This window comes from Octopus sinensis, linkage group LG4, assembly GCF_006345805.1.
Source record: "Octopus sinensis linkage group LG4, ASM634580v1, whole genome shotgun sequence".
NCBI classification, from domain to species: Eukaryota; Metazoa; Mollusca; class Cephalopoda; order Octopoda; family Octopodidae; genus Octopus; species Octopus sinensis.
Window position 1 is genome coordinate 23665014 of NC_043000.1, and position 26496 is coordinate 23691509.

The 26496-nt window shown below is 38.9% G+C and overlaps 1 protein-coding gene across 2 annotated transcripts; it reads right to left on the bottom strand.

Moving 5' to 3' along the window:
- Positions 1–679: 679 nt before the first annotated feature.
- LOC115210668 (F-box only protein 7) lies at positions 680–25098 on the bottom strand. Of its 2 annotated transcripts, XM_029779330.2 has the most exons (11): positions 24909–25096; positions 21308–21464; positions 18560–18823; positions 16342–16525; positions 13233–13322; positions 11773–11865; positions 7443–7495; positions 5523–5646; positions 3438–3475; positions 1975–2146; positions 680–841 (listed from the first exon to the last, which is right to left on the bottom strand). In XM_029779330.2, exons 1-11 carry the CDS (start codon positions 25034–25036, stop codon positions 807–809), a joined length of 1338 nt encoding a protein of 445 aa, XP_029635190.1. In that variant the 5' UTR covers positions 25037–25096; the 3' UTR covers positions 680–806. The 2 variants fall into 2 exon arrangements, with proteins under 2 accessions (XP_029635190.1, XP_036357808.1); XM_036501915.1 differs by lacking the exon at positions 680–841 and having other exon boundaries at positions 2026–2146; positions 3434–3475; positions 24909–25098.
- Positions 25099–26496: the final 1398 nt, after the last annotated feature.

A 26496-nucleotide genomic window follows, 5' to 3' on the forward strand; every position in this document is an offset into this window, starting at 1 on the left:
CCATTACCTTCTGCTGGAGCCACATGGAGCTTAGGTGTTTCGCTCATAAACACACACATCACCCGGTCTGAGATTTGAACCCGCGACCCCTGCTCTAACCACTAGGCCATGTGCCTCCATGCAGTTATTGTATTGGGAAACAAGGTCCATAGCTTTGGCTTACAATAGACACTATTCTTTCACTGTTCATTTAAAAAACAGTAGGAAGAGCAGCCAATTGGTTGATAAAGAGTTTCAGGTGTATGGCACCTTGGGCAAGTGTCTTCTACAGCCCCAGGCTGACCAAAGCCTTATGAGTGGATTCATTTGATGGAAACTGAAAGAAGACTTGTGTGTGTCTCCATGTAAATTTTGGTGAAGAAAACAAAGTCAGTGCTCTTTGAACAAAACCCTTTACAATATTTGTTCTGCACTTAGTTACAGGCACTCCCTTTATAATTCTCACTATCCGAAATGTAATGAATCAATGATTGACCTATTGGAAACCTGTATTAAAATAAAATAAGATAAAAACTAAGATAAATAAACTTTATTACACAATGTTGCATTTATATATTTACAGTAGTCATCAATATATTTTACATGAAAAGCAACTGAGGTTATTTACATTCTGAGATTACAAACAATACCAAACCTGGTAAACTGTGTACAAAACAAAAAATATCACGAATTACATAAATCAATAATAAAATTAATATTTTATTGCAAGGATTATCTGTGTTTGAAAACTGATGGTAAAAAAGAAAGTTTCTTCATCTTCTTTGATCTCAGTGAGTAGTAATTGAAGTAGACTTTTCTGATATTGCCTACATGAATGGATCTCGGAAGAGTCTTGACCTGGCTGCAAAAGATAGTTAAAACTGAATTTTAAAAGCTGATTATATCCAACGTACTCTCATTTTGCTAAAAAAATTAAGCAATTATTTTGTTTCCCCAGAGGGGGGTAAATTTGGTAAAAGCCTGTGGTTTCTTATTTCTTTCTTACCCATATGGGGCTAAACATAGAGGGGACAAACAAGGACAGACAAATGGATTAAGTCGATTACATCGACTCCAGTGAGTAACTGGTACTTAATTTATCGACCCCGAAAGAACGTAAAGACAGATAAAATACCTATTTCTTTACTACCCACAAGGGGCTAAACACAGAGAGGACAAACAAACGGATTAAGTCGATTATATTGACCCCAGTGAGTAACTGGTACTTAATTTATCGACCCCGAAAGGACCAGGAGGTGGTGGTAAACTGAATGATGGATTAAGTCTACCACCCACAAACAGAAACAATCTCTGTGATGGGCTTTCACACAGTTTCCATCTACCAAATGCCATTTACAAGGTTTTGGATAGTAGGAAACATTGCCTAAAGTGTTGCACAGTGGGACTGAACTCTCAACACCTAAGTGCAAAGTAAACTTCTTAAAATCACACAGCTATGTCTGCATTTTCAAGCATCTCTGGTGCACTCAGTCCTTTCTTCAGCAGACAGATTGAGAAGGCCCGGTAACTAAAGTGAGATCGCAGCCACGCATGTCTGGCCCTGTTGAGAATACTCCTGATGCATTGGGTGATATGATATGCTTGAGAAGTAAAACCAATATCGTAGCTGTGTCCAGTTCCCCCTGACAGGCTCCCATGCCAGTAGCATGCAAAAAGCACCATAGTTGATGCCAGGCTTGCTTGACTGGCTCCTGTGCTGGTGGCACATAACAAGCACCCACTACACTCTCAGAGTGGTTAGCATTAGGATGGTCATCCAGCTGTAGAAACATTGCCAGATCAGATTGGAGCCTGGTACAGCCACCAGCTCTCCAGACCTCAGTCAAACCGTCCAACCCATGCCAGCATGGAAAACAGATGTTAAACAATGATGAAGATCGACAGTTAAGTGAGCCATATTTCAGTTTATTCCCCTCCCTAAATAATTTCCTGCATCTTTGGTACACAGATAAAATTATCCAGAAACATACTTACTGCTAAAGTACGCTGGTTGTAGGTCATAGTCTCCGCCAATAGTTGAGAAAGGTGATGGCTGTGGTGCGGGAGGGGGGAAGCAAAAAGGATGAGGCATCTGGAAGCACAAAGGATTTAGTGGACCTCGCAACACTTCAGTTCGTTTCTGAGACTGATACAGTCCCTTATATTTCTGTGGAGAAAATATTTTCATTGTTAAGCATAACAAAAAAAAAAAAAAAAAAGAAAAAGAAAAAATCAACTTGCATAGAATATTGGAAACTTAAACAACTTCCTCCAGTTTATTTTTTAATTTGTGAGTGGAATATAATTTGAGTTAATTATGGAATGACAACAAAATGTAATTATTTAAACTAATTGGTAGATCCTGTAGTTTATCTACTTACCTGGTGATGCTGGCAAGCTATTATATTGATTAGAAGAAATATCAACATTGGTTTTGAATTTGGGCACAAGGCCAGCAATTACAGGGGTGGGGACTAGTTTGTTACATTGACCCTACTGCTCAACTTGTATTTATTTTATTGACCCCCAAAAGGATGGAATGCAAAAATTAACTTCAGAATTTAGTAAAATTGTTGTCAATTATAAAGCTGGGGTAAGACTGAGCTGGCAGAATCATTGCCAAAGGTGCCCTACAGTGGGAAATTAGGATTATTATTATGAAATGCGTGGGTCATTGCCAGTGCTGCCTGACTGGCTCCCTGTGCGGTGGCACATAAAAAGCACCATCTGAATGTGGTTGATGCTAGCCTGAACTGGCTCCTGTGCTGGTAGCATGTAAAAAGCACCATCCTAACAAGGCCAATGCCAGTGCCGCCTGACTGGCTCCCGTGCCGGTGGCACATAAAAAGCACCCACTACACTCTTGGAGTGGTTGGCATTAGGAAGGGCATCCAGCTGTAGAAACATTGCCAGATCAGATTGCAGCCTGGTGTGGCCTCCTGGACTGCCAGTCTCCAGTCAAACCGTCCAACCCATATCAGCATGGAAAACGAATGTTAAATGATGATGATGAGGATGAAATAAAGTGACAAGATGGCAGAATTGTGAGTATATCAAACAAAATGCTTGGCAGCATTTCTTATGGCTTTACATTCTGAGTTCAAATTCCACTGACGTAGACTTTGCTTTTCATTTTTTCAGAGTTGATAAATTAAGTACCAGTTGTGTACTGGAGTCAGTACACAACTGACTAGTTTTCAGGCCTTGTGCCTTTAATAGAAAGGATTATTATTATTATTAAGGCAGCGAGCTGGCAGAATCGTTAGCATGCCAGGCAAAATGCTTAGCAGTATTTCATCTGTCGCTATGTTCTGAGGTCAACTTTGCCTGTCATTCTTTCAGGGTCAATAAATGAAGTACCAGTTATGCACTGGGGTCAATCTAATCGATAATCTCCCTCCCTTGAATTTCAGGCCTTGTGCCTTTAGTAGAAAGAATTATTATTATTAGAGACTTACTTTTCTCCAGTCATTAGCAACATCTGTTGTGTCACATCCTGAAAAAGATTTGAAGTCCATTTAGATAAAGACAATAATAGTAATTTCAAAAAAGGACATTGTAGTAAACAAAAAATGCCAAGAACCCTGTCCCCATAAAACTGAATTGGGGATATTTCTTGTGAGAATTTGGCAAAGAGCAAAGTAATTTGCACTTATTGACACACGGGCACCATTTGAGCGTGATTGTTACCAGCGACGCCTTACTGGCACTTGTGCTGGTGGCATGTGAAAAAACATTCGAGCGAGGTCGTTGCCAGTGCCGCTGGACTGGCTCCTGTGCAGGTAGCATGTAAAAAACACCATTTGAGTGTGGCCGTTGCCAGTACCGCCCGACTGGCCCTCGTGCCGGTGGCACGTAAAAGCATCCACTACACTCTCGGAGTGGTTGGCGTTAGGAAGGGCATCCAGCTGTAGAAACTCTGCCAGATCAGATTGGAGCCTGGTGCAGCCATCTGGTTCACCAGTCCTCAAACAAATTGTCCAACCCATGCTAGCATGGAAAGTGGATTTTAAACGATGATGATGATTATGATGAGATAACCATACAGTGAATGATAATAGAGGAGATCCTTTCTGAATCATATAGACTCACACGGTTGGTTTCTTGGTTTCCATGATGAATATATTTACTCCTGTCCAGGGAGTAGATATATTCTGGATGGGACACCTGTTGTGTTGCAGTATAAAGTGAATATTGTATGCTTGTTTACTCAAAGCTCAACCCAGACTGAGCAGCCCTGACCTTCCAGTAATATTTTCAGCCACAGTCTATCTAGGACTATATTATCTAATATATTGTTTTTCACAGAGGGCAGAGTGTGATCAGAAAGAGATTAAGCTGGTGGAATTGCAATTCTGTCCAAACTTTTATGTTAAAATGTGGGTAATTCTATATAATTGAAACACGATCAACAAGGAGTAGCTGTGTGGTAAGAAGCTGGTTTCCCAACCACATGATTCCAGGTTGAGTCCCACTGTGTAGCACCTTGGGTGTTTCCTACTATAGCCATGGGTGAACCAAAGCCTTGTGAGTGAATTTGGTAGACAGAAACTGAAAGAAGCTCATCGCGTGTGTATGTATGTATGTATATATATATGTGTGTGTGTGTACGTACTTATGTATGTTTGTTTTTGTCCCCCACCATCACTTGACAAACATGCAGTTTCGGGTTCAGTTCCCCAACATGTCACCTCAGGCAAATGTCATATAGCTCCAGGCCAACTAAAGTTTGTAAGTAGATTCAGCAGATGGAAACTGAAAGAATCCTATTAGATATATATGTGTGTGTCTCCTTATATCGACATCTCATATGATAGATGTAAATGAATGTTCTGTCATAGAAACAATGTCATTCATTTCCAATATGTTGCAATAACATGTCTGGTCTGGACATGGTAAAATACTACCTTGCTTGAAACATGTAAGTGTTAGTGACAGGAAAGGCATCTGGCTATCGAGAATCTTTTTCAATTAGCTCCATCCAATCCACATAAGCATGGAAAAGTGGATATTAAAATCAATTAGGAATTGTGTTAAAAACATTGTTCATGTATTTTGTGTATCGTAAAACTATAATCGATTAATTAGTCTTTATGCTTTTACTTGCTTCAGTCATGTGACTGTGGCCATGCTGGAGCACTGCCTTTGGTCGAGCAAATCGATCCCAGGACTTATTCTTTGCAAGCCTAGTACTTATTCTATCAGTTTCTTTTTGCCGAACTGCTAAGTTACGGGAACGTAAACACACCAGCATCGGTTGTCAAGCAATGTTGGGGGACAAACATATACACACAAGTACATATATATATATATATATATACACATACATACAACAGGCTTCTTTCAGTTTCCGTCTACCAAATCCACTTACAAGGCTTTGGTCAGCCCGAGGCTATAGAAGACACCTGCCCAAGATGCCATGCAGTGGGACTGAACCCAGAACCATGAGGTTCGTAAGCAAAATATATTTTAATGAAATCTTAAATGGACCCTAGTTGAGAACCAGTGATGACGATGGTCTTTTTAACTTTCATTCAACTTACCTTTGAAGTCTCTTTGGCACAATGTTCTCCATAAAAGGTTATCTTGACTTAAAATCCATAAATGTCGACAGACTTGACTAAATTTTGAGAGGCTTTTCACATCAAGGTGACTCATGATGTTTAGCTGTTTCACAAAAGAAAAGAAAAGACATAACTCAACAGGGATTCCTCTCTTATTGTTGCAACAGATTTGGATTTCAAAATCTTATTTCCTGTTGAGAATAAAATCTATCAGGTTTTGTGTTTACCTGATTGGCAGGTGATTGGGTGGTTGGCACATTTCCTATAAGAGATATATCAATTCTACTTAAGATATAAGGCTAAAAGTTGAGAATTTTTGTTTTAAGAATGCTTACACATCTCTTCTGATCTTTCATAACTTTTCATCCTTTTCTTCCACTTGGAGTGTGAAAAATAAATGTATGAACAAGCCCCTAGTTTTCTGCCAGTGACACGTAAAAAGCACCATCCGAATGTGACTGATGCCAGCGACGCCTTGACTGGCTTCTGTGCCGGTGGCACGTAAAAAGCACCGACCGATTGTGGCCACTGCCAGCCTCCCCTGGTACCTCTGCCGGTGGCACGTAAAAAGCACCCACTACACTCATGGAGTGGTTGGCATTAGGAAGGGCATCCAGCTGTAGAAACACTGCCAGATCAAACTGGAGCCTGGTGCAGCCTCCTGGCTTCCCAGACCCCGGTCGAACCGTCCAACCTGTGCTAGCACAGAAAATGGATATATGATGATGATGAAAGTTGTTGTTTATATGCATGGAGAAAAAGCCTTAAGTATTGTAAACATTCAGTATTGTAAACTCTCCAGCCATCTATTTATAACTGTATACAGCTATGGTACGACCACACTTGGAATTCGCATCATCAGTTTGGAACCCCTATCTTGCTCAGAACATTGACCTCCTGGAATCTGTCCAGAGACGTGCAACCAAACGCATACCCTCCATCAGACACCTACCATATTCTGAGCGCCTTGTTTCCCTGGGCATGGATTCACTGAAGCTCCGGCGTCTGGCGACGGACTTGGTAAACACCCACAAAGTTATCAACCACCTCACCAACAACACTGAACACCTTTTTGATCTCCATGTGTCTTACACACGTGGACACGCCTACAAAGTCAGAAAACAACACAGCTCCCATGACTTTCGGAAACATTTTTTCACGCTCAGAGTTGCTGAAGCATGGAATAAACTGCCTGCGTCAGTTGTTGACTGCCATGACACTGCATCCTTTAAGGCCCTCATGCTTTCCGAAATCCGCCGAAACTGCACCTGATTATATATACACTTTAGATGAGTTGTAGTGCACCTGAGCACTGTACACAATTATTATTATTATCATTATTATTATTATTATTCAGTGAGAAAGCCTCAAACCTTATTATAAAAGCTTCTAGTTTTATTATTTGTAAAGCTTCTCGAAGCTGCAATGTAATCAGAACTCAATCAACAGTAATGAGAACAGCTATTTTAATATATTTTGGATTGTATAAACAGAAACTTAATGAAGTGACTAGGAAGTAAAACATCCAACAGAAACAAGATTCCTCTTTAAAACAACAGAATCATAATCTTGCAATCACTACTTGCTGACCAAATAATATGTCTAGCTTTTTCATATCCCTTTAATCAAGAGGGATGGGTAGTGCCCATAGCATTTTACAAGGCCTTTGAGGTTGGTGGAAGAGAGGAAGGAAGATAGTTTCAAATTGGAGTCCTGGCTCAAATGCTTGCAACAGAGTGGTCTCCATACATATATAAATACTCTTTTACTAGCAAACTGTAGCTAAGGTGGGGCACTGGCATTACATCGACAATAAGGATTAATATTCTTTGTTGCTGGAATTTTATGAAATGATAACAGGACATTAATGTTGAAAAAAATTAGCAAAAATGTACTTACCATGATTTCAGAATGTAAAGCAAGTAATCCTGTGTAGTCTGGAAACCCGAGGGCTGCAAAAAATTAAGAGAGACAGATTTTATTATTGTTGTTTTCACTTTTATTTTTTTTTAACGTCCACTTTTCCTTGCTTGCTTGGATCGGACAGAATTTAAGATGGATTTTCTATGACCAGGATGACCTTCCTATCACCAACCCTCAACTGTATCTGAACAAGGTAATATTTCCTCATGGCTGCACCATATTCTTTTATTCTTTTACTTATTTCAGTCATTTGACTGCAGCCATGCTGGAGCACTGCCTTTAGTCGATCCTAAGACATTCTTTGTAAGCCTAGTACTTATTCTATCGATATTTCTTTTGCTGAACTGCTAAGTTACGGGGATGTAAATATACCAACATCGGTTGTTAAGCGATGTTGTGGGGACAAACACAGACACACACACACATATATATATACGACGGACTTCTTTCAGTTTTCATCTACCAAATTCACTCATAAGGCTTTGGTTGGCCTGAGGCTATAGTAGAAAACACTTGCCCAAGGTGTCACGCAGTAGGACTGAACCTGGAACCATGTGGTTGGTAAGCAAGCTACTTATCACAAAAATAAAACAATAAAAAAATGAAGAACCACATGGTTACAAAGTGGATTGCTCAATGACATGTTTATGTCTGCATCTTAATGTTAATAAAAATATTTAAATTTTGTCTCTGAACCATGATAAAGCCTAGGAAGATAGCTAAGCCCTAGCATCTCTAAATTTTAACCTTTCTGTAATAATATATTCTTTTATTTGTTTCAGTCATTTGACTGAGGCCATGCTGGAGCACCACTTTTAATCGAAGAAATCGACCCCAGGACTTATTCTTTGTAAGTCTAGTACCTTATTCTATTGCTTGATTTTGCTGGACTGCTAAGTTACAGGGATGTAAACACACCAGCATCGGTGGTCAAGCGATGTTGGGGGGACAAACACAGACACACAAACATACACACACACACACATATATATACGACGGACTTCTTTCAGTTTTCATCTACCAAATTCACTCATAAGGCTTTGGTTGGCCTGAGGCTATAGTAGAAAACACTTGCCCAAGGTGTCACGCAGTAGGACTGAACCTGGAACCATGTGGTTGGTAAGCAAGCTACTTATCACAAAAATAAACAATAAAAAAATGAAGAACCACATGGTTACAAAGTGGATTGGTCAATGACATGTTTATGTCTGCATCTTAATGTTAATAAAAATATTTAAATTTTGTCTCTGAACCATGATAAAGCCTAGGAAGATAGCTAAGCCCTAGCATCTCTAGATTTTAACCTTTCTGTAATAATATATTCTTTTATTCTTTTACTTGTTTCAGTCATTTGACTGAGGCCATGCTGGAGCACCACTTTTAATCGAAGAAATCGACCCCAGGACTTATTCTTTGTAAGTCTAGTACCTTATTCTATTGCTTGATTTTGCTGGACTGCTAAGTTACAGGGATGTAAACACACCAGCATCGGTGGTCAAGCGATGTTGGGGGGACAAACACAGACACACAAATACATACATATATATATGTATGCATGTATGTATGTATGTAGGTATTTAGGCTTTTTTTAGTTTACGTCTACCAAATCTACTCACAAGGCTTTGGTCGGCCTGAGGCTATAGTAGAAGACACTTGCTGAAGGTGCCACACAGTGGGACTGAACCCGGAGCCATGTGGCTGGGAAGCAAACTTCTATCTACATTTGTTTCAATTAATTTTGAAAGTACTGAAGAATTCATTAAATTAACTTTGTCATTAAAAGCTGGTGTTGGAAATCTAAATTAACATTCAAACAGAAAGTTTTATTTTAGATCACTTTTAAAAAGGAATTTGTATCTTAGGGATAATCTCAAGCAGGTTAGTATTAAACAGGTCAAGTGTAAAAAAAAAAAGACAAGATTTCTGGATACAGTGATGTTCTTGACATTGGAAGTGCAAGATAGAATGATTCCATGACTCAAGGTACATATTTACAGAAATAAGTTCAAAAGCCATAGGTTGACACTATTATGCTAATGAATGTAAGAGCTCCAGAGGATTTGTTAGCCTTTATTCAGGTGGCAAAGACAAGATAAAGATATGAAAGGTGAGATGTTGGCCTAGTAAGCAGCAGTGTATTCTAGCTATATACTGAGAAAAAAAACTTGTTTTAATTTCCAAATGTTTTCTCGGAAATAGCTTTGCCAGGGAATATAACGTAATCAGAAGGGATTAGTCGAAGGGGAGCAATTTCTGCAAGACAAACATTCAGAATTTGATTTCAATCCATTTTTAACTGTTGCACCTTATTTTTGTTAACAAAATCCTTTACAGGTGATTTAGCATCCGTCTAATTATCTGTGGATATGTTTTGTAAAAGTAAAACAGCCAGGGTGAGAAAAGATCAGGGATCTACTACATGAATTGGCAACAAAGAAATTCTCCTTCAGAATGAAGGACAAAGTTCAACATTGCATGGAAAGAAATGAGGTGAGCATGCTCTATTAGGGGCCAGATTTAGAAGAATTTCCTCTTCCATGGACAGTGAATAAGGTTGCCAAATTCTTGTACCGACTATTGGATTCATGTGCTGGTGGCACATAAGAAGTACCACTGAAGTGTGGTCGTTGCCAGTACTGCCTGACTAGCTCCAGTACTAGTGGCATGTAAAAAGCACCATTCAAGCGTGGTCGATGCCAGTACCGCCTGACTGGACCTCATGCTGGTGGCACATAAAAAGCACCCACTACACTCTTGGAGTTGTTGGCGTTAGGAAGGGCATCCAGCTGTAGAAACTTTGCCAGATCAGATTGGAGCCTGGTGCAGTCTTCTAGTTTGCCAGCCCTCAGTCAAACCATCCAACCCATGCCAGCATGGAAAGCGGACGTTAAACAATACTTCATGCGTAAATGTCAAGTAAGCATGAATAATTTCAATTTTAAGTGCATCGCATCACGAAGTATGCAAAAGAGTATCATTTCACATGTTCTAGAAGTTTTTAAATTCTTATGACGAAAGCAACACCACTCCCAATGTTGAGTTAAACAAGATGTGAAATTTGGGGGTGTGGAGCTAGAAACACATATTAACACTAGTACTTGATACTATCGTATTTTATAAATCCCAAAACAATAGAATGTAAAGCTGAACTCCGCGATATTTGAACTTAGAATGTAAAGAACCGGAATAATCACTGCTAAGTAGTGTAGCAGAGAGGAAACTGTATTGATACAGATATATTATTGAATGTATATGAAAGATGATAGCTGGGTAAAAAGTGCCAAAAGGTCCAAATAAAGGGAAACTACAGTAGGGGAAGGCATGGGTAGAAGTGGTGAAGACTGATCTCAGGAAGCTAACAATAGACTGCAAACAATTGGTGGGATGCTGTGCTAGAAGATCTGATCAACTTGCAAGCATCGGAAAATGTGCATAAAATGTTGCTGCTGATGATAATGAAGGCATTTCTTTATTGCCCACAAGGGGCTAAACGTAGATGGGACAAACAAGGACAGACAAGGGGATTAAGTCAATTACATCGACCCCAGTGAGTAACTGGTACTTAATTTATCGACCCCGAAAGGATGAAAGGCAAAGTCGACCTCGGCGGAATTTGAACTCAGAACGTAACGACAGTCGGCATACCTATTTCTTTACTGCCCACAAGGGGCTACACACAAAGGGGACAGACAAACGGATTAAGTCAATCATATCGACCCCAGTGCGTAACTGGTACTTATTTAATCGACCCTGAAAGAATGAAAGGCAAAATCGACTTCAGCGGAATTTGAACTCAGAATGTAGCGGCAGACGAAATACCGGTAAGCATTTCACCCAACATGCTAACGTTTCTGCCAGCTCTCCTTCATGAAATACCTATTTCTTTATTACCCACAAGGGGCTAAGCATAGAGGGGACAAACAAGGTCAGACAAAGGGATTAAGTCGATTATATCAACCCCAGTGCGTAACTGGTACTTATTTAATCGACCCCCCAAAAGGATGAAAGGCAAAGTCGACCTCGGTGGAATTTGAACTCAGAACGTAATGGCAGACGAAATAACGCTAAGCATTTCGCCCAGCGTATTAACGTTTCTGCCAGCTTGCCGCCCTTAAGCATTAACAAACTACCACATTGATTCTGTTTCTGCTGTGTTCCTGTGTCTTGGGTTTCAATCTAAAGGTTGTATTTGATAATCAACCACTATATTGTGTGTCTGAGCACAGCTGATCAAACACAATTTTAAAGAAACTGTCTTTAAATCGTATTTTTCAAACAAATTTATAAAAAGCGTCAAAGTACTAACCATGTTTTAGTTCTCCCAACATACATAAGACAAAAGTATCTTTAAAAATGCGAGTCAGCTTAGACAGCTTTTGGTAGGAAGTTGTAAAAGACTCTGAAAGACAAAAACAAATGATTTTTTTGAGAATACTTCATGCTAAAACTTTTATATTTCATGGTTAAAATTGCTTAATTTGGATGGTTAAGATATCATTAGAAATTTACATCATAAACATGATAAAACTGAAAGTCAAAATAACACCATTTTAAAAACTGATAGTACTTAAACCAAAAGTTTTGAGAGGAAGAGAGAAGACTTTTGTTTTATCTTTTAAACATCTTATTTTCTTCCCAACTGCTCCCACTCCACTTTATATAATGTGGGGCAGCCATCTATCTCCTTTATAGCAAGATATCTACACTTGTTCCTCTATCATACTTTAGCCATTCAACACCTAGCCTAAAGCTACTCCCCCCAAATACTAACCCCCCCCACACACACACACTGATGGCAATTTTGAGGACTGAGAGAGCAATGGCGAGAGAAATGTGTGGAGTGAAGCTGTTTGATAAGAGGAGGATTGACGATTTGATGGGGATACTGGGGTTAGAGGAACCGGTGGAACGGTTGGTGGGTGAATGGAATGAGGTGGGATGAAGAGCATGTTCTGAGGAGGGTAATTGTATTTGAGGTAAATGGAAAGCGAAAGGAAAATAGACTGAGGAAAATGTGGAGGAGACAGGTGGAGGAAGAGATTGGGAGGTTTGGCTTGAAAAAGGAGGACGCCCAAAACTGGGCAAGATGGCGAGAGGGTGTGAGAGTGGTTGCTATGGCACTGAGGTAGATCTGGCCACCCCTGTTAACAGGGACAAAAGCCAAATTTAAAACACTGTATGATGATGATGACACACAAATACTTAGGCAAAGGGGCTTTTTTTCCTTTTCTTGTTCTCTTCCTAGCAGCCACACTAGTGCTAGTGGTTCAGAAAAAGCATTCAATACATTCAGTCAAGTGTTTGGCATTAGGAAGGGCATTCAGCCATAGAAAGCAATCAAAGCTGACATAGGAGCTTGATTCAGCTCTGTGCTTGCCAGATCCTGTCAAACTGTCCAACACGGAGAACAGACGTATGATGATGATGATTTTTTTTGCCTTGGTTACAAATAGGTTTTAACCAACAGAAACCTAACAAACAGCTTTGTTTTATGCCAACCTCTGCATATATTAAGACACTTTAAAAACACAGGGATTAGAAATACCAGGGTGTATAATTTTGAATACCGATTTCATTATAAAACCACCTTTTGAAAATGAGTAATTTAGTAAAATAATTGTCGTTATTAACCAAGTATTTAAAATATAAATTAACATTAAATTTTAATGAAAAGTTTTAATTTAGATCACTTTAAAACAGGAAGTTTGTATCTGAACGAGGGTAGTCTCAGATGGGTTGGCATCAAAAGCATTAAAAAACACAAACCTGAGTTGTTCTCTTCATTGACATATTCCTTAGGGCACAAAATAGCTTTTGGTAAACTGCTGTTTTCCACTTTAGGTGTCACAACTTTACCTAACAGCAGAAGAAAATCATATTAAATCAGTATTAATTTGTTCTGGTCTTAAAAAGTTATGCAAAACTTCCCTGACTAAAGAGAAAAATGATAGTTTTATGCAAACTTAAAGTGAATCTGATATGATTGTAATTACTTAAGTAGGTGAACCAACTTCAGGAAGTTTCAATTGGTTCATCGTTTAACGTCCACTTTCCATGCTAGCATGGGTTGGACAATTTGACTGAGGACTGGCGAACCAGAGGGCTACACCAGGCTCCGATCTGATCTGGCAGAATTTCTACAGCTGGATGCCCTTCCTAACGCCAACCACTCCGAGAGTGTAGTGGGTGCTTTTACATGCCACCGGCACGAGGGCCAGTCAGGCATTACTGGCAACGGCCACACTCAAATGGTGTTTTTTTATGTGCCAGCAGCACAGGAGCCAGTCCAGTGGCACTGGCAATGACCTTGCTCGAATGTATTTTGGATTTGTGAAACAGGTAGAATGAGACAAAAAAGCAGATGGTGTTTAATTATATCTATTTAGAATCTGGGTTAGAATCTTGCTCAGGTAAATTTCATCTTTCACTATTATGGAGTCAATTAATTAAAGTACGACTCAAGTACTGAAGTTCAAATAATCAACTACCATATTTGATGGTATAAATGTACTTTTTTTCTCAAAAAGATGTTTCTGAAGGATCACCCTGGGCCCTATATTACATGCTTTAGGGCACTAAAAGCATTTTTCTTCAATATGCACTGCTGACAAATTTCAGTGCATCTAATAAATCTGTGCATCTTTCATGCCACCAAATATGGTAAATCCCTTTTTCTCAATTATTGATCTTGTGCCCAAATCAGAAATCAATATTTATTTCTTTATTGCCCACAGGGGATTAAACGTAGAGGGGACAAACAAGGACAGACAAAGAGAGAAAGTCGATTACATCGACACTAGTGCGTAACTGGTACTTATTTAATTGACCCCAAAAGGATCAAAGGCAACGTCGACAACAGCGGAATTTGAACTCAGAATGTAGGGGCAGACAAAATACCTATTTCTTTACTACCCACAAGGGGCTACTCACAGAGGGACAAACAAGGACAGACAAACGGATTAAGTCGATTACATTGACCCCAGTGCGTAACTGGTACTTATTTAATCGACCCGAAAGGATGAAAGGCAAAGTCGACCTCAGCAGAATTTGAACTCAGAACATAATGGCAGACGAAATACTGCTAAGCATTTCACCCGGCGTGCTAACGTTTCTGCCAGCTGGCCGCCTTAAAAATCAATATTATTCATGTTTCACATTATACACATTAAACTGTGAATGGGTGATGGAACTAAGATGGTGGTACTTATTTGAAGTACATATTTATGTCATTTCAGTCAACTAATTGGAAAAATAATGGCTTTGATGAAATTCATACAAATACCTTAATTTTCAAACATTATCAGGTGCAGGTGTGGCTGTGTAGTAAGAAGCCTGCTTCCCAACCACATGGCACCATGAGCAAGTGTCCTCTATTCTAGTTCAGACCAACCAAAGCTTGTGAGTGAATTTAGCAGATAGAAACTGAAAGAAGCCCATTGTATGTATATATATATATATACATGTGTGTATAACTTGGCGTTAGGAAGGGCATCCAGCTGTAGAAACACTGCCAGATAAGACTGGAGCTTGGTGCAGCCTTCTGGCTTTCCAGATCCCTGGTCGAACCGTCCAACCCATGCTAGCATGGAGAACGGACGTTAAACGATGATGATGATGATGTGATTGATGCCAGGGTTGCCTGACTAGCTCCTGTACCAGTGACACTAAAAAGCACCCATTACACTCACGGAGTGGTTGGTGCTAGGAAGGGCATCCAGCTGTAGAAACCTTGCCAGATCAGACTGGAGCCTGGTGCAACCTCCTGGTTTGCAGGTCCTCTAACCCATGCTAGCATGGAAAGCAGATGTTAAATGATGATGATATAATATTTATTCTTATCTATGTTATATTGGAGAATAGAGATTATTGAGTTGGTTGTGTAGTGGAGAAGTAACGAGTTAGAAATCTGTACACTGTTACTAGATTTGTATGTTTGTGGACAATATTCTAAAATCAGCTCTCAATAGCTAACTTCACAGAGTTCTACAAAAGGCACCACTGGTTGGTGGCATGATTTACTTAGTAGACAACAGCAGCAGTGTGGTACCAATGAGACCAACGAGAGATCATTTAGTGGTTGTTTGACTGCTAGAAATAGCAACCAAATTTCCCTTAAATTTCAACCTGCTACCTTGAAAAGGAGGAGACATTTAATAATGTAGTCCTAGATACACAATGAAGGCACATGGCTCAGTGGTTAGAGCATCGAGCTTACGATTGCGAGGTTGTGAGTTCGAATCCCGGACCAGGATGCGTGTTATGTTCTTGAGCAAGACACTTTATTTCATGTTGCTCCAGTTCACTCAGCTGCAGAAATGAGTTGCGACATCACTGGTGCCAAGCTGTATCGACCCCTTTGCCTTTCCCTTGGATAACACTGGTGGCGTGGAGAGGGGAAGCTGGTATGCATGGGTGACTGCTGGTCTTCCATAAACAACCTTGTCCGGATTTGTGCCTCGGAGGGTAACTTTCTAGGTACAATCCCATGATCAGTCATGACCGAAGGAGGTCTCAACAGATACACAATACACAAGGGCAGGCCATGGTAATCATTGCTGGATTGCTTCTGATCAAAAGACTGTTTGGTCAAGGTAGACCTGGGGCTAAACAACATCAGTGACAAATATTTCATTAGCTTAAAGTGTGGAGTTTAACTCATTCTGCCGAGCTGGAGGAAGTAATGGATAATGATAAATGGAAAATAAAGAAGTGAAATACAACCTGTGCATGCATTTATTATTGGTGTAATGGTCTTCCCAAGATTCAACAAAATGTTTTAACACACAAGTTCACATCAAGAATCTTGTAAACCAAACACGAAAATGAAACAGGTAATAATGCTACAAGTAAGCTTATACAAAATATAAAAGATTACCATTGATAACAAGCTTAGACCCCATTGGAACACAGATCATTAAACACATCGCTCCTTTACAGAAAGGGTGGAAGTAATACAATTTGTAAAATTCAGTAGCTTTCAGAATATCGGCAAACTTGCTCAACTGGTTTTTGACATCACAACATGCTGCATATGTATTAACATCTGGGACTTCAGAACCCTGAAAAAGAGAATAAAATGAGAAAATAATTTTAATTATACAAAATGTCAAAGGAGTTCTCTTTGTGCCTAGAGGTAAATTTTTAACAGCAAAATTGAAGCAAATCTCTCAATATATATAAAGCTGAAGCTGTCTGTGTATGGCAGGTTTGGAGCCTTCAACTAACACTATCTCTTCCGAGACCCTGCGGCACAAGTTGACCAAAATTGAGAGTATGATAGAAGAAGGCTTGCTCTTCCTTCCGTAGAAGAAAAAATTCAAATCAGACCATGTTAACACCAAAAATTATTTACATCAAAAAGGTGCTTTTTTTGTATGAAAATCCCTATTTTTTACGATTTTTTGACTGCTGTGTCAACATTTTTCGGTGTATTTCAACCAGAAAAATGTTCATTTAATGATCAATAACAAGCTACATAAAGCAAAATTTTTACTTTTCAAAAATTCCAATTCTAAAGGGTCGAAACAAACCCGAGCAACGCCGGGCGTTACTGCTAGTATTATATATTTTTAAACAGCACTTTAAACAGAATTAGTTTCATTTTATGTATTCATTTTAACATTGATGTTTCTCCTTCAAAAATGGAAGAAAAATAGAATTGGAGATCAAATGTTTAATTACAAGAAGAAGATAAGGAAGGGGAGTCAAAAGTGTATCACTAAAAGAGGAATTTATGAAAGAATATAATAAAAAATCACTGTTGTATTTTGATGGCAAGTTTGCAATTATATGGTAAACTCAGTATCACCCAGGAAATAAGCAAAGCAGCTGAGGGCCAATTTGTAAAGTAAGAATCTTTGCAATTTCACATGAATTTATTATTTCAATCAAAATGACTGAAAATTACTTTTCTATGTCAATACAAAGTGGAGGCACATGGCCCAGTGGTTAGAGCAGCAGACTTGCGGTCGAGGGATTGCAAGTTCGAATCTCAGACCCGGCGATGTGTGTGTTCCATGCAGCTCCAGCAGAAGGTAATGGCGAACTTCTGCTGACTCTTTCACCACAACTTTCTCTCACTCTTTCCTCCTGCATCTTGCAGCTCACCTGCGACGGACCAGCATCCCATCCAGGTGGGGAACCTATACGCCAAGGAAACCGGTCCTTATGAGCCAGGCACAGCTCAAGAAGGAACAAACATGTCAATACAATAATCCACATTCTTTGGTTCCAAGGGTCAGAAATTAAGGGGAAGTTATTTTAGGCAAAGGGCATGTTACCTAAGTACATTAGTCAGAAAATTTTAATGGCACAATGTACTAACTTTGCTAAAAACTGCAACACACAACAGACAAACATACTTAAAATTTTAATACTTTGAAAATAAAGCAATAAGGATAATTTACAAACTAACACAAATTATGAAGTCAGTGGTGATAGATGGATGGATGGACAACAAAAAACAGAAATAGATTAGCTGAAACAGATAATGAACAATTGCTATTCTGATAGGGGCTATGTTATTGTATTTTCAGTTGATGTCCGCTTTCCATGCTAGCATGGGTTGGACGATTTGACTGAGGTCTGGCGAACCAAATGGCTGCACCAGACTACAATCTGATCTGGCAGAGTTTCTACAGTTGGATGCCCTTCCTAACGCCAACCACTCCGAGAGTGTAGTGGGTGCTTTTACGTGCCACTGGCACGGAGCCAGTCAGGCAGTACTGGCAACGACCTCGCTCGAATCTTTTTACACATGCCACCGGCATAGGTGCCAGTAAGGCGACACTGGTAACAATCATGTTCGAATGGTGCCTTTTACGTGTCACTGGCACGGAGGCCAGTTAGACGCTCTGGCAACGATCACACTCGGATGGTGGATTAGCACCCTACTAGCATGGGGCTCAAGTGCCAGTAAGGTGATGCTGGTAACAATCACGCTTGAATGGTGCCTTTTAAGTGCCACTGGCACGGAAGCCGGTTAGCCGCTCAGTCAACGGCACAGAAATATATGGTATACGTGGTGCCATAATAGCTTATTAGAATTAAGGAATAAAAAACAAGCAAAAGAAAGCATTTCCTTGTAAACTTACATCACATAAATAAAATCCAGAGTCAAGCATTAAATAGTGGAGAGCAACAATTAGAGACTGATGTAGATTTTTAGGAGGGGTTTCTGACAGGAGCATCTGAAGTGATATTTTGTCTCCACTAATGTATTGCGGTGAATAGGAAGTATCAAAACCACATGTTGACTGAGATGTAGCAGCTTCTGGTTCAATCTCCACTGTTGAAATATTGGTATTTTCAGGATCTTTTGAGGATGTACTGTCCTTTATGGTGTTACTTACATTCATCTTCAAATAAAATTTTTAAAAATATATTTCTTATTTCCATAATCAAACAAAACATCAATAAATTGTAATACACTTGATAAGAGATCATCATCATCATTTTAATATCCACTTATCCATGTTTACATAAACTGGATAGAATTTTTTGAGGTACAGTTTCTACAGCCAGATGCCCTTCCTGTCACCAACTTGTATCTTTTTCCAAGCAAGGCAATAATTCCCAAGGCCAGACATGTTATTGTAGAATACTAGAAATAAATGACATTTATTATTTACAACAATTATGCAATGTTAAGACAAGAAGGCACACTCTCTCTCTCACACACACACAGAACAGTGTGATGGCTGAATCTTTAGCACACCAGGTAAAATGCTTGGTAGCATTTCGTCTGTTTTTACATTCTGAATTCAAATTCTGCCAAGGTCAACTTTGCCTTTCATCCTTTTGGGGACGGAGAGTGGGGGCAATAAAATAATGTAATCAACTAGTCCCTTCATGCCAAATGCTGGCTTTCTGCCAAAATTTGGAACATATAATTTTGGCTGTGTGGTAAGAATTCTGCTTCCCAACCACATGGTTCTGGGTTCAATCCCACTGCGTGACAACTTAAGCAAGTGTTTTCTATTATAGCCTTGGGCCAACCAAAACCTTGTGAATGGATTTGGTAGACAGAAGCTGAAGGAAGCCTGTTGTATGTGTGTATTTGTGTCTGCCCCCCCCCCCCCCCCAGTCACTGCTTGACAACTAGTCTTGATGTGCTTATGTTCCTGTAACTTAACTGTTTGGCAAAAGAGACCAATAGAATAAGCATTAGGCTTAAAAAATAAGTCCCAAGGTCAATTTGTTCAACCAAAACCCTTCAAGGCAGTAACTCCAGCATGGTTGCAGTTAAATGACTGAAGCAAATAAAAGAACATATATATATATTTATATATATAAAAAGCACCATCCAATCATGGCCGTTTCCAGCCTACCCTGGCAGTTGTGCCGATGGCACGTAAAAAGCACCATCTGTACATGGTCGATGCCAGCACCGCCTTGACTAGCTTCCGTGCCAGTGACACGTAAAAAGCACCCACTACAATCACGGAGTGGTTGTCGTTAGGAAGGGCATCCAGCTGTAGAAACACTGCCTGATCAGACTGGAGCCTGGTGCAGCCTCCTGGCTTCCCAGACCCCGGTCAAACCGTCCAACCCGTGCTAGCATGGAAAACGGATGTTAAACGATGATGATGATATATATATATACACACACACACACTTTCATATATACACAAAGATGGAGCCTTGTATCTTTGTTGGAAACCAGCTCCCTCCTCAGTGGAAGATTTATAATTAAAAAATAGAAGAGGCATACATACATTCCCACACTAGCATTGAACAACGACAGTAAATGCTCAACACCACATTTGTTGGATAATCATCATTGTTTAACATCCGCTTTCCATGCTACAACACACACAAACACAACAAGCTTCTTTCAGTTTCTGTCCAAGGCTATAGTAGAAGACATTTGCCCAAGGTGCCGTGCAGTGGGGCTGAAACCAAAAACCAGGTTAGAAAGCAGACTTCTTAACCACATGGCTCAGTGGTTTGAGCATCAGGCTCACAATCATGAGGTAGTGAGTTTGATTCCTGGACCAGACTGTGTTTTGTGTTCTTGAGCAAGACACTTTATTTCACGTTACTCCAGTTCACTCAGTTGTAGAAATGAGTTGTGACATCACTGGTGCCAAGCTGTATCAGCCTTTTCCTTTCCCTTGGATAACATCAGTGATGTGAAGAGGGGAAGCTGACATGCATAGGTGAGTGCTGGTTTTCCATAATGAACCTTGCCTAGACTTGTGCCTCGGAGGGTAACTTTCTAGGTGCAATCCCATGGTCATTCATGACCGAAGCTTGTCTTTACCATAGAGATTAATAGTAATTTCAAATATCAAATACTTCTTGTTAAACATAATTTTGCATTTTTGAAATCTACATATAGTTAAGTTAGAAAAAAAACCCAAAAACTGAAGCTATTCTAAAGAGGAATTTTACTAAATTTATGCAAGAGTCCTTTAACATTTGATATACATTTTAAAAATATCTTTCCTAAAATGCATATAATTTTGCCCATAACGTCAAAGACTGAGAATTTATAAACATGTTGCTTCCCTAAATTTACAAGGAATATAAGTTTGGTGCATTTATTCATCAATATCTTAAAAAAGAAAAAGAATATGGTTTCTCCTCTCCAGATATATTACTAAAAAAAAAAGGATAAATGGTGCTGTTAGGAAGGGCATCCAGTCATAGAAACCATACCAAAGCAGAGAGCAGAGCTTAGTAGTGCAGTCTTCTGACTTGCTGGTTTCTGTCAAACTGCCCAACCCATGCCAGCCTGGAAAATGGATATTAAATGATGATGACAATAATGTTATGGTTATCAGCTAAAATGGAATTCTGAAGTAATAAATATTTCTGTGAAGATAACTCTCCCTTACCTGTGGATCCAGAGGTTTGGTTTTCTTTTGATTGGGTTCTGCGAAGGAACTGTCAGAGATTATGTGCAGTAAATCTCCAGAGACAATTTCATAATCTTTTAGAGTTTGTGTCTCATCTTTGAAAATATCTGTTTTATTTAAGCTCAGTGAGAAGGAGCTGAAAATAACATAAAAGAAAGAAGAAAATACATAAATATTAAAAGAGATAACTGTGCATTAGATGTATTAAATATCTAAGTTTCACAAGGCAACTTAGAACTGAATTATTTAACCTTGTATTTACACATCAATTATCAGGATCTGAAAGAGCAACTTACATATATAATAACGAAACTATTGTTTATAGTGCTCAGGTGCACAACAATCCATTAAAGGTGCATGTACAGTGCATAAAATTATGTACAAAAGCCAGGAAAGTGAACAGTGTATGAGTCCTGATATATTGGGTCGGTGCATAATTGTTGCAGCTTCTTTCAACAAATGTTATTCAACAAAAACAATATTTAACAAAAACAGCTTTAAATAACGGTCTGTCCATCTGCCAAGCAAATGGAAAGCAGTAACTGAAGTAGATGGTGAATATGCTCCGGAATAATCATTTAAAGATGCTTTTCTTACACGTTGTTATTGTTTTTGTTGAATAAAATTTGAAAAAAAGCCGCAATAATTATGCACCAACCCAATACATGTGTGCATGCGTATGGAGGGAGGGAATATCAGGTGCAGTGTTGGTGAATTTCAGGAAGTATGGAGGTTTTAAAGGATGCAGGTAATTTGTTCCATGCTTCAACAACTCTCAGTGTGGAAAAATGTTTCCAAAAGTCATGGGAGCTGTGCAGTTTTCTGACTTTGTAGGCATGCCCACATGTGTTAGACACATGGAGCTCAAGGTGGTTGTTGGCACAATGGTTAATAATTTTGTGGGTATTTACCAAGTCAGTTACTAGACATCGGAACTTCAATGTATCTATGCCTAGGGAAGCAAGGCATACATATCTATTATGTAAGTTTGAAACATGACCAACAAAAAGATTCTATCATAACTGCAAAGTCATAAAAGGTTAAATGCATCTTTTGAAAATCTTTGGAGGCAATTTCAGCAGAACGCATTCGAAACGCCAAAAGATTCCCGAGATCAGATATATTAGAAACTTTTGGAATTTAAACACTCAGTATCAAAATTTTCCAAACTAAGAGTAAGATAAAATATTTTGTGATAGACAACTGCATCCCTTGAGCCATAAGAAAAACCAACATGGAGACAGATTAGCAAAGTTCTATTATTTTACATCTTCCACATATGATTTTAACCCTTTTGTTACAGTATTTATTTTGAGATGCTCTGTATTTCTTTCAATTACTTTAGATATAACAAAGAATTTAGTAAAATAACTTGGTTATCATTAAGCTAGTATTAGGAACATAAATTATGACTAAGGTTTGATGGAAGATTTTAATTCAGAACTTATGAAAACAACAAGAAAAATGAGTTACAGTTTGCAAGTCATTTATAGAAATTCGGAAAAGTACCAGCCCAATAAGGCTGCCTTGCAGAACTCCAAATGAAATCCAAATTTAATGAGAAACAATCTTCAGAACAGTTTTCTATTTTCCAAATAGTTTTCAGACCACTTCAGAAGTTTACCTTCAATTTCTAAAAATTTAAGCTTTCTAAATAATTTTGGTCGTTATATTCTGCAAATGGCTTTTGCCATATGTAACTGAATCAGGCGAATTTTAGTGGTTTGAGGGTGACTTTTGAAATCTATCCATATCTCAAGTATTTTACCTCTATGCAAACATTTCTAATCATGTTATACTTAGATAAGTTTCTACCAGCACCACATAGAAAAGATATCGAATGATGTTTCATATTACAGCCATTCTCTGGGCACTGTAGCCCCATCAAGTAAACAGTTGTTGTTTGCAAATGATTCAGCATTATGGATATTCCTTTTTTAAAAGATTGCGGAATATTATTGATCCCTCTACAAATTTAGAAAGCAATTTTAGAGTATCTTTGTAAGAACGGTACTTATAAACACTCTCAGAATGGTTAACATTAGGAAGGGCATCCAGCCATAGAAAACCATGTGAAATCAGACTGGAGTCTGGTGCAGCCTTTCAGCATACCAGACTGGTCAAGCCGTCCAACCCATGCCAGCATCTATAACAGACGTTAAATGATGGTGTACATATATCACTAACACAATAAAATCAAGTCTATCACCGAAAATACACACAAATTATTATAATTTAAGATTTCCACAAATGATTTATAGAACACATTTTACTCTAAAATATATATTTCGGTTACAAAAATATTTCGCTCTAATTTTACACAATTTTGAGGCTGCTTCAAATCACTTCAGTCTTGTTTAGTCTATTGGGGACCCTTGTAAATCCTTTGACTAATAAATTTGTACTCAATCCCCAAATCCCACTCGTTGAGATTCTTGTTGAATTTTAAGGTTGCTCTTGTTTATCCCCAACTCAGCCCTCTCTAAAAGGCTGCTACTTTTAGCAGGTCGAACGACTTCAGAGAGCTTCCCTTCGTTGATTCAAATGAGGAAGTAGAAAATACTGTTTTGTTGTGCAAAGTGCCATAATGTTTATAAGTTATTACTTTGCTATGGGTGGATATTTAATCCGTCAACTGGTTTAACACTACCTTACGGTTCCTTTGAGTACGCTTAGTGCAGGGAGTCTACATTGCTGCAAGCATTTCAGCCAGTAGATAACTTCGTTCCCACCAGTCTCCGAGGTATCGAAAAATGGTGATAAGTTGGCACTACTTAAATACAGAGGTCCCGACGCCTCTACGTAACCCTAAAAACTAACCCCCTTACGAATGGGCACTGTAAAAACATATCGTTACGTAGATGCTTCGGGACCTCTGTATTTAAGTGGTGCCGATAAGAGTTGCTCTTCCTCTTCTAAACCATAGAAATAAAAACATTTTGTCATTTACAAATACATTTGTTGTTTATCCGAACATAGTCATTTGTTTATTTAAATTTAAATGTTTTCTTTGTTATTAAGAGGTTGATTCCCTCCGTGAAAGAACTTTTTGTTCAAAAAAATTTAATTTTTAATATTCTTGTCCCCAATTTTATGTTCGTTTTCAGTACAACAATTACCTTTTACAAGACAGCTGTAATAGGAAAAAACAATTTTTTCGCATAGAGCAAACATGAAGCGTCGCTAAATCGAATCTGCGACCCTCTGAGGAAAAAGGGTAGAGATTATGGCCATCACGTAATTTATTCTCGAGAAAAATAAAAGTGAAAACGTTACAAATTCGTTTGCCTTTCCGTTCAAAAGTAACTAAGGCTTCATTCATATAACATTGTGATATAGACGGTAGCATGTAACAAAACTTTCTTTCTATATATCATTTACGGTTGGCAAACTAGAATTAAACCCGAGTAGCGGACAGGTGCACAGTTAAATCTAGAATATTCCTATAAAGCAACCTAAATGCGAAGAGAATTATAATAAAAGTAAATGTGAAACCGGGTCTGAATGCAGTGTCGAGAAATCAATATCAACTGAGGAAAAGAAGTAAAAAAAAAAAACCAAAATAACGAGTCACACACACCCGGTCAAGGAATCACCAAATGCTTCGTGGATAAGTCTTCGAAGTTCTGACAACTGAACAAAATTTGCGACTTCATCGTCGATGGGAATTACTTTGGTTGTCGACCCAAACCGGACCCTGACCTTCATTCTGTCTCTCTGTCGTCAAACCAAACTCTTGTCAGCAAAGTGTAAATATATACGTTGTTTAACTTTAATTCGAAAGATTTACTTCCGGTTATTAAACCGTTTACATTATGTTGACAGGTCACTCTATGTTTACCCCCTTGAGGGCAATAAAGAAATAAGATTGTTTTGCTGAAAATATATTTATCTATATCGATGGTTATAGTTAGTTGTAACTAGGTGTTTGGGAGAAATCCGAAGGTTTAGTTAAACGTTTACTCCCACCTTACAGACTTGTAATCAATGGCATTACAGCTGTGGTTTTTTTTCCTTCTACAATGTGCTGTATCTAACAAGGTACTACCTGACAACAGTGGTCCCGGTGCGCGCACTCGCGTAGTCGCGCATCCGCGCTAGCTAGTCGTGACTAGTCGATCCTACAACGACTCCCTAGCAAAGTAAATAAAACACAAAAACACAAAGTAAATAATTTTTTAAACAAAGTAAATAACACAAAAACACAAAGTAAGGATCGACTAGCTAGCGCGAGTACGCGAGTGCGCGCACCGGGACCACTGTTCTCAAGTAGTACCATCTAACAAAAATATAGGCACAGGCGTAGCTGTGTGGTGAAAAGCTTGCTTCCCAACTGTGTGGTTCGGGGTTCAGTCCCACTGCTTGGCACCTTTGGCAAGTGTTTTCTAGTATAGCCTCTGGCCGACTAAAGCCTTGTGAGAAGATTTGATAGACGGAAACTGAAAGAAGCCCGTATATATGTATACAAATATATCTATGCGTGTGTGTTTGTGCCCCAACCACTACCATGTTTGAAACTGGTGCTGGTGTGCTTACGTCCCCGTGACTAAGCTGTTCGGCAAAGAAACCAATAGAATAAGTACCGGGCTTTAAAAAAATTAAGCGCCAGTGTCGATACGTTCGACTAAAAATTCTTCATGGCGGTGCCCCAGCATAGCCGCAGTCTATATACATGGGAAATTAGTGGCTGGTTCAATTAATGTCTAGCCTCATATCAGAACTGCTCACGATCCACGATCGATGGCATTATTGCTGTGACCAATTTATTTTATCCAAATTTATTTTTTCCATGTGCAGTATATCTAGGACTACAAACAGTTGGATGTGATTTGAGGCTAATTTGGCTGCCAGTTTTAACAGGTCAGGCAACCACATAGTGGCTCCGGTAGAGTTTTGGGAAAGCTGTTTTTCGAAGTCCCATACCTCATGGGATAGGAAATAGGAATGGGACTAAGGAGAAGGGCAAAAATATAAAACATTGAAAATTGAGGGTATAAAAAAAAAATCAGAATCGAAATTTTCTTTCCTTGTTTTTCTTTTTCTTTGTTTTATTTTTGGATATTGGATAAACGGATATGAATCCACCAACATTATGTATATGTTACATATGATTCATCATTATCATCATCATCTTCGTTTAACGTCTGCTTTCCATGCAGGCATGGGTT